Source organism: Lonchura striata, chromosome 5 (genome assembly GCF_050655825.1).
Source record: "Lonchura striata isolate lonStrDom1 chromosome 5, ASM5065582v1, whole genome shotgun sequence".
Lineage (NCBI taxonomy): Eukaryota > Metazoa > Chordata > Aves > Passeriformes > Estrildidae > Lonchura > Lonchura striata.
In genome coordinates, this window is record NC_140707.1 from 33,437,214 (window position 1) to 33,451,723 (window position 14,510).

At 47.2% G+C, this 14,510-nt stretch overlaps 1 protein-coding gene across 2 annotated transcripts in view; it reads right to left on the reverse strand.

The window, feature by feature from the left end:
• The window catches only part of ALX4 (ALX homeobox 4), a 44,546-nt gene that overhangs the window by 12,590 nt on the left and 17,446 nt on the right, over positions 1–14,510 (reverse strand). For both annotated transcript variants that reach the window (XM_021533620.4, XM_085580225.1), the window contains one exon: positions 336–646. In XM_021533620.4, the coding sequence (XP_021389295.1) occupies positions 336–646 (311 nt within the window). The remainder of the gene's footprint in view (positions 1–335; positions 647–14,510) is intronic.

Genomic DNA, 14,510 nt, shown 5'->3' on the forward strand with positions numbered 1-14,510 from the left:
CCACTCAGAGTAAAGAACCTGTGTCCCTGCAAGCCTCCAGAAGGGAGCAGATTTTCTGCAAGTTTTGTTCAGAGAGGCAGTGAGGCTTACCCACCTACTGTCCCACTAGCTCAAGGGCAAGAGGTGTTTCTGTGAAGACTGGATTGCAGGACACCACACCAATAAAGGAGGTGACACCAGTGTCAGGTGTGGATGTACCTCCTTGTGCTTTCCTTGTGCCACAGGCTCTGATTAGGGCTTGGCTGCCTGCAGCTTATGATGGGGCTGCAAGGGAACCTCAGAGGTTTTTTGCAGCTCATCTACCCCTTACCCAGCCCCAGGATTTCCCCCCATACCTGTACACGAGCCTCAGTGAGGTCTGTCCTCATGGCTAGCTGCTCCCTGGCATAGACATCGGGATAGTGGGTCTTCTGGAAGACCTTCTCCAGCTCCTCCAGCTGGTAACTTGTGAAGGTGGTGCGGTTCCTCCGCTTCTTGCCCTTGTTGCTCTCCGAGTCAGCCTTGTCCATGGGACTGGGGAGGTCTGTGCTGGCCCTGTCCTGGGGCACCTTCACCCCGGCCTCCTTCACGCTGAGGTAGCTGCTGTCCATTGCTGAAGGGTCGGAGCTTGGCTGCAAGTCAGGCTCTCCCAAGCCGCTTTCCTTACCTGTTTCAGTGGGAGGCAGGGGAGGGAAGAGGAGGGCAGGTTTGACCAGGGATAGGGGCAGGGAGAGAGAGAAAAGGAAAGAGATGTAAATCTTTTGACATATTTTGCCTGGCACAGATGGGCAAGAGGAGGTTGGGGCCAGCTCTCTCAGCTCCAGCTCCCTCTCAGAGACCCAGGTGGGAGGATGAGCTCTGCACACTCAGGTGCGCACATCCCAGCAAGACCCTCCTTCAACCTCTCAACAGCCACATCAGGGTTGAACATCATGGAGCACTACATCCCTTGGTCCTGGCCACAGGGAAGGTCTCTGAGAGGTACCCATCTGCTCCGTGCACCATGCAGGTCCCCTGCCACCAGCCCATCTGTGCTCCCCTGCTGAATAACACAGAGTAGAAAACCAGGAGTACAGAGCAGCCCCATGTGATGCTCGGTGGGGTCTGTTTGATGCTCCTGCATCCTCAGGCAATGCTGGTGTGTCAGCAGAGGTGCTCCTGATTGACACCCCCAGTCACCCCCACAGCCTTCTGCCAGGACTTGCATTGCTTTGGGCAAGGACGTTGTTAATGGGGCTTAGTGCCACAGAAAAGGACAGTTTGAGACACCTGCTGAAACAGCACCCCGTGTGTGCAGGGCAGAGGGAAATGAGAGGAGTGTGACAGCGGTCTGGGGCACTGTTTCCACCTGGTTGTCCTCAACAATTAATAATTAACGAGACATGACATATGAGAGCAGCATGGCAGTGCAGGAGGAAGAGGTTTCAAACCCTGGACCAGTGAACTTGTTCCTTTCTAAAAACCACCTTTGAGCTTTGTAAATGGCGTATATGTGTTCTCAGGTGCAGGCACTGTTTGTGTCCTCCCCTGCACACCTCCTGCCTCCAGTGGCAGTGGTGTCCCCTTCATTAGCAAGAGTGATGCTATGCCAGCAGGACCCTGGTGGGGACCCATGGCTCTCCTTTATCTGATTCCACTGCTCTGCATGGTGGGCTGAACCCAGGACAGAAAATGAGGGATCTGTGTGGGCGACTGGCCACCTGGCATAAAATGCATAGCCAAGGGTCACACCTGACCCCATTTCTGGCTGGGATCTTTGGGCAAAAAACATGGTAGCCCTTTTGCAGGTTTTAACCTTGAGCCACTATGCTCAGTTCCTAAATGTGTGGGAAGTGATAGTGTGCTATTTTCTATCCATGCTCTCCTTACCAAGCCAAGAGCACATAATCTCATATTTTTTTGAAATTTCCCTTTAGTCTATTTCTAAAACTTACTAGGCCAGGATCAGTCTTTCTGGGAAACAGTTCCACTGTGTAGTGATGTCCCCACTGGGAGCTTTTCCCAGGCAATGTGATAGCCAGGGTCATTAATGCCAGCTTGGGCATCTTAGCCTGTGTCTTTGGCAGTACTCATCTCTTGTTACAAAATCCTTTTGCCAATTCACTGTATATGTACAGTTTAGCCCTTCTGTGAACATCTCTGTCAGATCTTCACAGCCAAAAGCCTATGAAAATTGTTGTGACAAGGGGTACAGTGTACAAGTCCTTGCCCATCTTTCACTCTTGCAGCTCAAAGGCTGCACTGAGATGATTGGGATGAAACCAGGAGGTGAAATGTAGCTATCACCCTCAGGCTTAAGAGCAGGGATGGCCCAGGTTTAAGTCTGGGGGGGATGAGCTATGAAAGGGATTTGAGAAGAAAATTGCCCAGGTGGTACAGAGGGATTGTAGGCAGACCTTGGATGAAGGCAATGGAGTTACCTGCCACTTTCACCCTACTGTGATTTCAGATTTATTGCTTTCTCTAATATTGTTACTTCAGACTTTTGAGGAGCTCCATATAAAGCTTACCAAAGCTTGATGTCTATCTCAGCTCTCTTTGCTTTGATCCTTGGGAACATTTTGCAAAAATTTATGCTCCCTGGGCTCCAGGACCTGTGTCTAGTCTGACACAGACACAGGAGGGACTGATACACTCTCTCTTCTTTGATCCTGCCTTCTCCAACTGGCTGACCTCTCGCACTGCTCCTGGGGGATGCAAGTGGACAGACCTGTCCAAAATGGGCTGGGACAGTGCCCTGCCCCAAAGCCTTGGTAAATCATACGCTACAGACATGATATTTGTAATTTTTACAACAGAAAATAGAACAATTCCAGAAAGTCTGCAGCAATGGACTGCCACCTATGAGATTCAGTAGAGACAGAGTAATAAATAAAGTATTCCAAGAGGTTGGGGGTTTTTTCCCCTTTCTCTCTTTCTTTTATTATTTATGTTGTCAGGAAGCTCAGTACATTTTCCCCCACAACTTTACTTTGGCTGCCTCCCTAACTCCTAAACCCCCTGCAGCTCCAACAGCAGCAAACACGAGACTTGAAGACTTTCCTTGGGAAATCTTCTGCTGTTTTTTATCTGCTTCAGGAGCTCAGTTAGCTGGGGAAGGGTCTGCACAAACACACAGATACACAAACACACACACACATAGACACACAGAGGGACAGAGAAAAGCGCTGTGTCTGTTCTAAGTTTGTTGACAGCATAGCTCAAACTGCAGCTGAGAGCAGACTTTCAGCGGTGATAAGTTATCTCCATCACAAACCACCAGCCCCAAGATGCAAGGACTGTCCCTACTGCACAAGCAGTGGGTGTTCCTGTGCCTTTTCTGCCAGTCCAGAGCCTTCCTTGCAGCTCAGCCATGCTGCTCTAGTGCTCCTGCACTGCAGCAGACATGGGCTTCTTCATCTCTAGCCCCTGAGAGCCCGGGTAGGGATGAACTGTTTCCGTGGGAGGGGCAGAAACTCCGGGATGGAGGGCCTGATGGCAGTGCTGGGAGGGCATGGTGTGCATCCACCCTCAGCTGAGCATCCCAAGAAATAACTCTCATTCCCTAGAAACAGGCTCCCTGACCTCAAAACAGTCATGCTAACTGCTGAAGTGAAACAAATTGCATACATCTGCATATGGATATGCCCAGACTTCCTGTAACTGGAGATGGCCTCAAAGTTTCAGTGCAAAGTTTGGAGTGTCTGTTTCTAATCAAACCTAGAGAGACCTTGTGTTACATATTGTGAAGATCTCTATGACAAGGAGTTAATGTGAGCACCACTGCACCCTTACAAGCCTGACAGCAGAGCTTGGTGCCTCCTTCGTTGCTTGCCAATCCATCCTTGCCCTTGTAGCAGTAGAAGGAGGATATTTTCTGACTTCCCACAATTATACCATCCTTTCTCAATGCCTTGGCTCCCTGCTAGACTGTCAGCACTCCCAAGACCTTCCCTGAGTCACCCTGTGTCAGCTGCCAAGGAACAGTCCAGGATAACTGGGCATGTGGGCCCCAAGCATCTTGCAGCTCCTTTTGGGCAGGAGGGATGCCTGCATTCTCACTTCTTCTGCAGGGGATATGCCTTTCAAATCTCACCACATCTGTCCTGGGAACCCTACAGTGGAGAAACCGGGTGCAGGAGACACAAGACTATGTTCACCTATGGCCATGAGGAGAGGCCATTCTGAGACAGCAAGGCATTGTGCTGCTCTGCTCACATGCTCCTGGAGGGAGCAGTCATCTTTATCATGCTGTCAGAATGCTTGGATTCACAGCTTGTATCTGTTTTGTTCCTCAGGTGTGCTATTTTGAGAGAAAATCTTCACTATGTACAGTCTTATCCATGGAATTTAATTTAGAGCAAAGTCAGCTTGGTGCATCCACAGGGATGGAGGCTGGGACATTTCCAGCACACAGCTTTGGGTCCAACTTGAAATGGTAGGGTTGCTTTGCACAGCACATGCATGACAAGTCACAGCTCCTGCCCCATAGGCTGCTTCACACAGATCCTGTGGTGGCAGCCCCACAGCCCATAAGGCTGCAGGAGAGCTCCATGGGCAGCACAGCCCAGGGACACAGCCAGCACACGGCAGCTTCCCCTGCTAAAGAGGCTGCTGGGGCTTGGCACTGCTATGTACTGCTCTGGCAACATCTAGTCCAAGCTATTACAGTGTCAGCAAAGAGCTGATGCTATCCCAGTTCTGGGAGGCTTCAAGAATAGCCTGGAACTGCTACTGGCATGTGGCAGCTCACAGACATTGTCTGTCTGTGGGCAACCCATGTCCAAAGAGCACAGCACGGGTGGCATGGGGCTGCAGCAGCCTGCCCTTCTGCTCCCACACTAAATGACACTGGGGCCTTCTGCTTTCCTGTCCAAGTGTGGGCACAGGAGTGTGGGAACAGGTTCCCAAGTGTGGGAATAGGAGTGCTCCCCCCACCCACCCCCAGATTCCATGCCTCCGGTGCTGGCCACTTTAGGGTGCCTCTCCTTGCCTACACAGGTATGGCCCTTTGAAAAAAAAAAAAATTAAGGGTCTTCATAGCAATGAAGCTTAAAAAGAAAAAAAAAAAAAGCTCTTAATGTCATTGTCTGAACTCTCACTTAAATACCAGTGCTAAAATTTTGTCTAGAGAGGGTTCAGGCAGTGTATTTTGCACTTCTTACTAAGGCAGATTTGCACCAGAGCCCAGCCAGCACATCTCAAGGACTTGGCCAACCACAGGAATCTTATCCAACTCCTGTGATCATGCCTTAACTCATGCTGAAATGATTGTACTTGTTTCTAAGCTATCTGTTGCAGTCTTCTGCCTCCTATCTGTCATTAAAGTCTAGAAGTCAGCGCAAGACTATTATTTTTTAAAAATTCACATTTTGGGTTATATAGGAAAAAACAAAGTGACTGAATTTTCGACATATAAAGACCTGAATATTTAGGTTTATTTCTGTTGAGGGAGTCAGTGCTCTTACAGTCTGCACATGTAGAAAGGATTTTAACACTTTTTCAGTTGTATGTGGCATCACTGATTTTATTCACAATGATCAGATGCTTAATCATACTTTCACTCTTGTGCCCAACTGAAGTGCCCAACTGGGCAGCATTCATCTCTTAAATGCAGGTGGTATAATTCTAGATAGGAGAAAAACCATTGGCTTCCTTCTGGAAGCTGCAGTTACCATTTTCTGCTAAGCAGAAGCTGGTCGGATCATCTCCATTTCAGCTCTGGGTAAGGATGAATACACAGCCTGTGCGTCCCTTCCAGACTGGGACCTCCTTTGGTTGATTCTGCAGAACCTGAAGGAAGGCTGAATACGGTCTAAGCTACTCCTCTGCTCATGGTACAACACTCACAGACCTCCCATTGTGCTCAAGAGACCACTGCATGAATGTTCTCCTCTGCATGGACACTGTCCATCTCTGCTGAGCTTGTCAAAGCTGCTGGCTCTGCTGCTCTGCTGCCTGCGCCTGCTGGGGCTCTACAGCAAAGTGGGGGACACAGTGGTTACTCACGGTGGAACTCAGTGACTAAAAATAGCTGTGAAATTCCTGATCACCTTGGGGAGCTAATTACAGGCAGAGTGAAGTCCTACAGAAAAGTCTGCTTGTAGAAGAATGAAAAAGGGAAAGGAGTGTTTCTTTCTAATGTGCTTCTCCTGACCACACCTTAGGGCTCTCCTCTTTGAGAAGAGATTTATTTTTCTGATCAGAGCATACAGCAGGAACAATATTAAGGCCTGGAGCAGAAACATCTAAAAACCTTCTTCTGTTCCTGAAAAGCAGTCTGGAGACAGTGTCAAATGTCCCACACAGTAAGTCCATGGGTGGATGTTTGGTGGCCCTGAAGCCAGTGTTTAACTTGAGTCACTGGCTCTACCTCCACTCTGTGCCTGGGAGATGTTTCTGAGGGAGTCAGATTCATCTCAGCCCTGGCTGCACTTAAGCCCTTTTGTTCCTGGCTTTTGTTCCTGGCTAGTTCTCCTGGAGTAAATCACTGTATGAGTTTGGGGACAGACAGCTTGATAAACATTAGCTCTAGCGCTGCTGAGAAGTTTACATCACAGCAAGCCTTGGGAATATGCACTATTTACTTGGTAAAATTACTGCTCCTCTCACTTTTATTCTGAACTAGCTTTTTTTCTCCCCAGTACAAACATCTGTTTTTGAGGGCATGTGTTGCTTTATTGCCTGATTACCTGGATTCACACACCCTGTGGCTACTTGGGGAGAGCTCAGCATTGTCTACAAATGCAACATGTGCTGCTTGCTCCTCTTTCATGTTTTTTAAAGGACACTAACAAAACTGGCTTTTACATAAACAGATCAATTCTGAAAACTCTGCATAGAAGCTGTGGCTAGAGAAAAAGGCACAGCTCATTCCCCAAGTCCTTTTTCATGTGACACAACCATCTGAAAAGTAGGAAAGTGCTGACTAGCAAATTTTGAAGGCACAAAAATGCTTCTAAACAACCTGCTGCAATGGTAGTTGACTTTCTGGCTCCCGGAACATTATATAAGGAAAGAGCGAGAAAATGTACTGCCATTGCCTCCATGAAGAGAAAATTAAACTGCTCCATTGCATACTATGGCTTCCCCACTGCTGAATGTGAAGGGAAATAATTGCTTATGCCAATATTCTGGAGTTGGGCATCTCAGTTCTCTCTGATGATTCTCCAGTGACATAGTTTTTTTCTTTCTGACACCTGAAGGTCTTCAGTGTTGCAGAGGTAGACACAGTGCCTTGGGGATATGCCAGGATCAGCCACAAGATGACTTTTTAAGTGACAGCAGATGGAAGTGACAGCCACCTTGGTGACATCAGAGCCACATAAGATTAGACACACAGGTGTCCCCAGACACAGGGCTGGGGGTGATCAGCTACAGGTTTGCAGCATGCCAGGCCATGTGCAAAATTTGAAAGTATGACAAACAAGATGGATCAGCTACTGCATTTTAAAATGTCTCATTTCCCACATGTCCCACTGGCATGTCACAAACAGCTAGGAAAAAATGGTGGATTTCTGCTCCATCCTACTTGTATCTCTGCCTAAAGCAGTGTGTGTGAGGCAAAAGCTATCTAGAACCTCTGAACTGATATATCCCCAGTGAGTACCAGCCAGGGAAGATGGACAAGGCAGACAAGTATGAGAAGAGGGCTTGAAAGGGCTTTCAGTTTCCTCTTGGCTCTGGTTTTGATAATTTTAGATAAGTATTCTCCTCCCCAAGCAGTCCTGCATGCCTTGCCATGACAGTAATCACCTGAGGGTCTTGGTTTTTCCTAAGCTCCTCAGAACCAGATGTAAGCACCTAACTGCTCAGTGCTGAATAGATGAGATATGTGATTTCATTAAGAAAAAAATCAGCATCACTAATATTGGACAAAGTATTGAATGGTGTCATCTCAGTCACACACTCACACCTACGCACAGAACAGACAGGTCCTCAGTTCTGTTTGCTGAAGACTTATGTTCTGCACAGACAGGCACTGTAGGGCTTTGTGCACCTTGATGCTCTGTCCCAGTGTGGGAAGGAACTCAGTTCTGCTCCTATCTGAGCTGAGTTCTCCTACTGCAACATCTTTACTGGCTGTCAGCATCTGGAGAAACACCTGCCCAGTCCACCAGGTCTGCCTTACTTTGGGATCATTCAGTTATTCCTCTGTTGTGTTGTTTTTAGAAAAATCTAGATTCAGCAAGGTTGCTCCTCCTCTGTTGGGTGCTATCTCCAGCTGAGTTAGTGACAGTAGCATCTAAGATGGCTGGGATTCATCCCCTCCCAGTGCTGGGGCCCTGTGAAGTCAGGCCCTGCCCCTGCAGCAGGGAGAGGTAAGTGCTGTGGAGCCCTGGGGCTGGCAGCACTCAGTGCCACTCAGTGCCCGCAGTAGCACTGAGGCTGCTCAGATGTGAGTGACAGATGAGGTTGATGCAGGGCTTAGGGCTAAGCTCTCACTCTGAAAGGAAGAGCATAAGAGTTCCCATCAGATGCAGATTCATGTATTCATCTTGACCTCACCCGTGCCGTTTGGCCACTGCAAGGATCTGAAAAGATCCCTCAGCTCAGCACTGCAAGATGAAAGGGGCTCTTCTTCCCTCCTGACAAGCTGTCCTGACAATCTTCTCCAGAGGTTTCCCCTGCACCGGTCAGTCCCTCTCTCTTCCCCACAACATGCCGTGGACATTTCCCCTACAATTTCCACCCCAGGCTGTGTGCTGGATGAGCAGGACTTCTGCTCTGACAAGGTGAAAGGGAGGTATGAGGCAGTCGTGCCTTCCACACTTCAATGTGCGTGTTGCCTCCCATGCTAGCCATGCACCAAGTGAGGCACCAGCGGCCATCATCTGGTGACTGAAGGTAGAAATCAGCCATTAGTTAAGAAGGGAGGATTCTACTTCCTGCTGGTAAGACAAAGATGCCTGAAGGGAGTTGATCCTTGCTCTGATGTCTGGCTATGGCAGAGTTTAATTCCCTGCTGCCAGCTTGCAGAGTGATTCACTCCATCCTGTTGGTCGATGCGTGCCTGGACACTGTTCACATCCTTGGGTTGGTTGGTCTGTCTGCCTCTCTCTGCATTCTTCTGTCTGTCTGCTTTGCAAAAGCAACCTCTCTGCAGCAGAGACAGCCAAGCATTGTTGAAGTTTAGCTGCCTCCCAGAGGTGACTTCTAGTTGCCTATTTTTTTTGTGCTGCTGGTAGCAGGGCTGGACCTGCAACCTGAAAATTGCCAACTGAGCAGAGGGGTAGGAGGAGGGAGGTCAGGGCCATTATGTAATGGGCTGGGCAGAAACTCAGCTGCATCTGCATTATGAAGTCCTGGTTCAGATTAATGACAGCTGAACTTCAATGGCTTGCAGGGCCTGGCCAGGGTGGTGTCCAGCAGGCTCTGCCCAGCTGAAGCAGCCAGCCTGTGGCCCTAGTCCAGCAAGGCACTGCAGCACATGTGTGTCCCTGGACTACCCTTATGCTAAAGTGCAGTGTTCTGTACTTCAGATGCCCGTCAGGTAAGCCCAAGCAAATCTTTCCAACACTGCTGCCATGGTGCTCCTTGTTCTTCTCAGTTTGGGCCCCCAGGTGCCCCCATAGAGAAGACTTGGGGACTGCTGAGTCTGGATGAGATGCTGTGGCAACCCCATTTGAACCCAAGTACGACGCATCTCAGGGGGATTTGAGTACTACACTTGGAAATTAGAAAGCAGGAGTGATAGAAAGCTGGAGTAAAAGCAGAAAACAACCAAAGTTGGCAGAACCTCACAGAACCACAGAAAGACTTGACTTTAAACATTGAGACAAAGTTTGGGCAAGATTTCTTAGTAAAGCCATTCTGTTGTTCTTCAGTTTTATACAGCTGATTAGTAAAGAAAGGCCCAGATGAGGAAAGAAAAACCTTCAGCCTTCCCCAAACCTGCCTATTCTTGGAAGAACATCTATAATTTATTTTCATTCCAACTGCACATTGCAAAACTCAAGGCCAGCCAGGTCTGGGGAAATTCCTACAACCACTAGGCTTTTAGAAGCATTCCAGAAAGAAATTAGGTCTCTGGCTACCAAACCCACTAATTCACTGTCACTGGGCCTAGGCAACAGACTGGCATCAGCTTTTACTGGCAGAGAGTAGTAGGGCAGCAAAATCCCAAAGTGAAACAAAGCAGCACAACCAAACTGGGAACTTGCCAGCCAAGAAGCAAAGCAAAATAACCAACAGCAAAGCTGAGAGCAGCAGGTTGTTTCCCCTGACCTTTACACCCTCATCGTGAGGTGGGGGCCATGCTGCAGCCCCACAGGGTTTTCCTGCAGAGGAGATTCTGATGCCAATTGGGGTGGGAAAGCCCAGACTCCTGACAGGGTCTGAAGGTGGCAGCAGCAATGCCTGGTATAAGGCACTTTCATCCCTGATCTCCATGAGCCCACATGCAGTGCAGGAGGTACATAATGACATCAAGGTCTCTCTGAGCTTGAGAGTTGTTTTGTGGTATTGAGGACATATGGCTGCCCTGCTAGGCCTGGCCATGAACCGCAGTGTGTGTCGACACTATAGCTGTGGAGAAAGGCCAGAGAGAAAAATCTAAGACTGGCTTGCTTGGAAACTCCAGATGACCCTGACACAGTCTAAACAAATATTTTTTTTAATTACTCAGAATGCCCCAGTCTTCATATATGTATCCCCAAAGACTGTCATAAAATGTCTGCAGAAAGGACTCAGTGAACCTCTGCTGCCCTGCTCTAGAGGCACATATTTCAGCTTGAGTCAAACTGAAGTTTAATAAACCCTTGGCCTCTGTAGGTTTCCTCCAGCCTCTGCAGCAAACAACTTTCCCCTGCCTCAGCGTGGCTCTGGGTCTGTGTCCACCACTGGTGTTGGCCATGAGCTGCCAACACTGCTGCAGCCTCTGATGGGAGACCACCATTAGTTGTGAGTACTACACTCTTGCACCTCACATTCTTTTCTGCTGGGGCTGTGAGGAGTAGGGAAAGAGTGCTTGAAACTCTCTCTCATTTGTCATCAGCTCTGAAACACATATACCAACTTAGGGCTTCTCTGGGGCTTTAGCTCCACATCCTTCGTATCCCAGAAGAGAGAAGGTATATGTTTACTATGGGAGTCAGGATAACCTAAGCCTTTTGAATGATATCAATAGCTGACACAAGCCACTGTGCTTGGTAAAATACTGGGAAACTCTTCTTGCATCATGGTTTAAGTGCATTGCTTTCCTCATCTGAAAAATACTTATGTGTTTTTCAATAATCCCCTTTTAATGAAGTTTTGCCAATTCATCAAGGAGTAAAATTTATATGCCCTGACTTGACCAATTACCCTCATGAGACACTTGTGCAAGAGCCCAAATACATGGTTCCCAAAGGAAAGAGATGAAAATAATTTACAGAAGCAGTGAGGCAAAGGTTTATTGATAATGAGGCACTAAGAGGAAATTGAATGGATGTGCCTAAGATTCCTCTAGTAAATGAACAATAAATATTATTCACAATCAGCAACTTATATTTTTAATTTTGAGCTAAGAATAGCAACATTCACAGACTCACAGATTATTCTGAGTTAGAAGGGACCCACAAGGATCACTGAGTCCGAGTCTGATGTGAATGGCCCATATGGGGATTGAACCCAAGATGCAGGTCAAATGACAGTTATTAAGGGGAAAAAAATCCATTTAGCAGTACTGAAAAAGGAAAACATCCACAAAAGTGTGCTCTTACTTGTGAAAGGGGAGTTATGAATTGCTCAAAGGGTAAACTGTGCTTCTCAAGTAATTCAGAGAGCTATGCACTCTGAGGTCAGAGAAAGGGATTTCATTTCACTTGAGAACTACTTCACCTTGCAACACAAATAATTGTCACCAGGGGGGAAAAATGAAATTTAAAAAAACCCAAAACAACAACAAAAAAACCCCACACAGAACTAGGTTTGCATGAGCCAAGAGCATTTGACCTTTACTTTCTACTCCATCTCTGAGTTTCAGTTCTTTTCCCAGACTGTGCCTGGTGAGCCACATTCCCACAGTGGCTGCCCATCCTGCACGTACTCTCTAACTCTCTAGCTAAATATTTCTTGCTTTCTGGGTCTTCGGATCACAGACACCGGACCCCTCTCTATAGTGGACACCTCTCCATTTTCTCACCATCATCCAGGGTTTGAAGGTGATAATTATTTACTCCGTGGCATCCACACTCTATTCAGCAGTGTTGTCTGGGCTCCCCACGGCAACCACCAAGCTGTGCCAGAGGTCACACAGAGATGCCTGTGTCACAAGCCCGGTGAGGTGAGGCACTGCTACTTCTTGTGTTGTGTGGATGGCAAAGTGAGACAGAGCACATAACACAACCCTATCTAAGCCTGAGCTTTAAAAAGTACTTAGCACTGTAGAATATTTTTGCATTCTGAAGGTGAAGGTCTTGTGCCTCTCAGATGCCCTGAATCATGCCATAAACCTTTGTATCTTTGCCAAGTAGATCTACACTGCCATTCAATCCAGCATACTCATCAGTCTTCAGAACAAGTTTCTGCCACATCAAAATTACTTATCCTTATCCCAGCCTTTGTTCCCCTTCCTTGCCTGCGTTCAAGCAAGGCTGGACCAACTATTAGGGTAAATGGTCACTTCAATAAGAGTAAGTTCAGACCTGGCTGAAGACACTCTTAAAACATGAGAAATCTGCAGTGTCTTTAGGTGTGAGACAGTTCAAACCACAACTTCGTATGGCTAGATGTTGAATAATCTTTCAGAGGAAAGGTACAAAGCATGTTTCCTACCCAAAGCCCAGCTCCACTGTAAGTCTGATGATCTTGCTCCACAGCACAGTGCAGCAGAACTTATGAAAAAAGTCATCATTGGATTTTTTTCCTGACATGAAGAAAACAAAAATGTGCTTGGTTTTAGTTACATTCTTGCAAATGGCTTAATTGATTCAGAAGAACTTTAAAAAAAAAAAAGTATTGTAAAAACAGCCAGAGGCAGCCAACTGCTGTGGGAGCTTTTAGGCAAGCTTTTAGGCTGTTAAGTTTTGATTAGGTTAGAAGAAACTAGATGCAGGATTGTGGTATGAAGTGTCAGGCAGTAGACACAAACAACAGTGACTCTGGTAACACATTTTCGTAACAGAAAACACAAAAAAATCATGACTCTTGGAAGGAGTGGAACTCCTGGAGCACCACTAGTTCTCAACCAAACTGGATGATTACATGAAAGATAATGACCATGAAAATCAGCCTAAATTAGACAGCTGAGTTCATGCCCACTTTTTTGTTTGCTTCCAGTTAACATTCCAGAACAGGATCATATTGACATGAGTGACTACAAATGTGAAGTAAACATTAGCAAACATTTACAGAAATCATCTTTTGGAACTTGTGAAAAGGAATATTTGTCGCAGAAATCTGCTTCTGCCAGAGGTGCTCATCCAGTCAAGGAACAAGAACTCATAATTCGTGTCCACCGTGTCCTGCCTTCCACTCACCACCTTTCAGCTGCCTGCTCCTTGCACCAGTTCACCCACACACACAGTCTGCTGACCAAAGATTACTCACAAACATCATCCCAACAACAATCCTGTGTCCCAGACAGACCTCAAAAACTCATACCTTGCTCACAATTTGCAAATAAAACACACGGAGTGTCCATCCGTCCTGCTCCCTGTCTTCCAAAATACTTCCTTAGGGGAGCCCTTATTTTGGGAGATACCTGATCTCCATAAAAGTGGCTGTGTGCTGACATGGACCACAACTTAGAAAGTCTCTGCCTAAAGACGTCATGATGCCTTTTCTAGCAGGGTGGAAAGCAACAGGAGGCTTTAAAAGAGTGGCTGCAGGCAGGATGGCTTAGAAAGGAGAGTAAAATACACAGTTAGAAAACATGAGCTGGAATCACTACACCTGGGAAGCACTGGTTGGAAAGGTATGTGTTCTTTCAGTTTCCTAGATAAGAGCAAACAAGACTCCTTTTCAACAGCTGTTTGCCTTTCCTCTTCAGGAACAAGCCTGTCTGCAAGGCTCTGGAAAGGCTGAAGTTTAGGAAGAACAGATAAACACTTCAGTTTCCAGTGTCTGAAGGCTCCTGGAATTAGTGGGGCCGCTAGGCAATGGCTGGCCTCTTTTTCCCCAAAGCATCTCATGGGCACCGAGTGCTTGCAGGGAAAGATGCTGGGGGCTGCAGTGGGTTGCTTTCTCCTTCCTTCTCATCTCAGACTAGGCTTCCCACACACTGCCTTCTGAGATTTACTATCTCACAGTACATTTGGGTCATGGTTGCTCAGATTCATGGGAGGCAAACATGCCTGTGTGGGAATGTGTGATTTCTTCTGCAATTCATTTGGTTTATAGGACTCTCAGGAGAAAATATACAGTCGGATGTAAATAATAGGACTCCAAACTCCAAAACCCCTTCAGCGAACACAGTTATGAGCATGTAGCTTCCAAGAAGCCAGGGTTTTAGAGCCAAGGTTTTACTGCTAGAGGAAACTCTCCATCCCAAAGAAGGGAGCACCCTGGGCTGTGCCTGCTGGTAATGAGAGATTTGTCTGGCATCAGGGACCTCTGAGTATTTGCTGCTT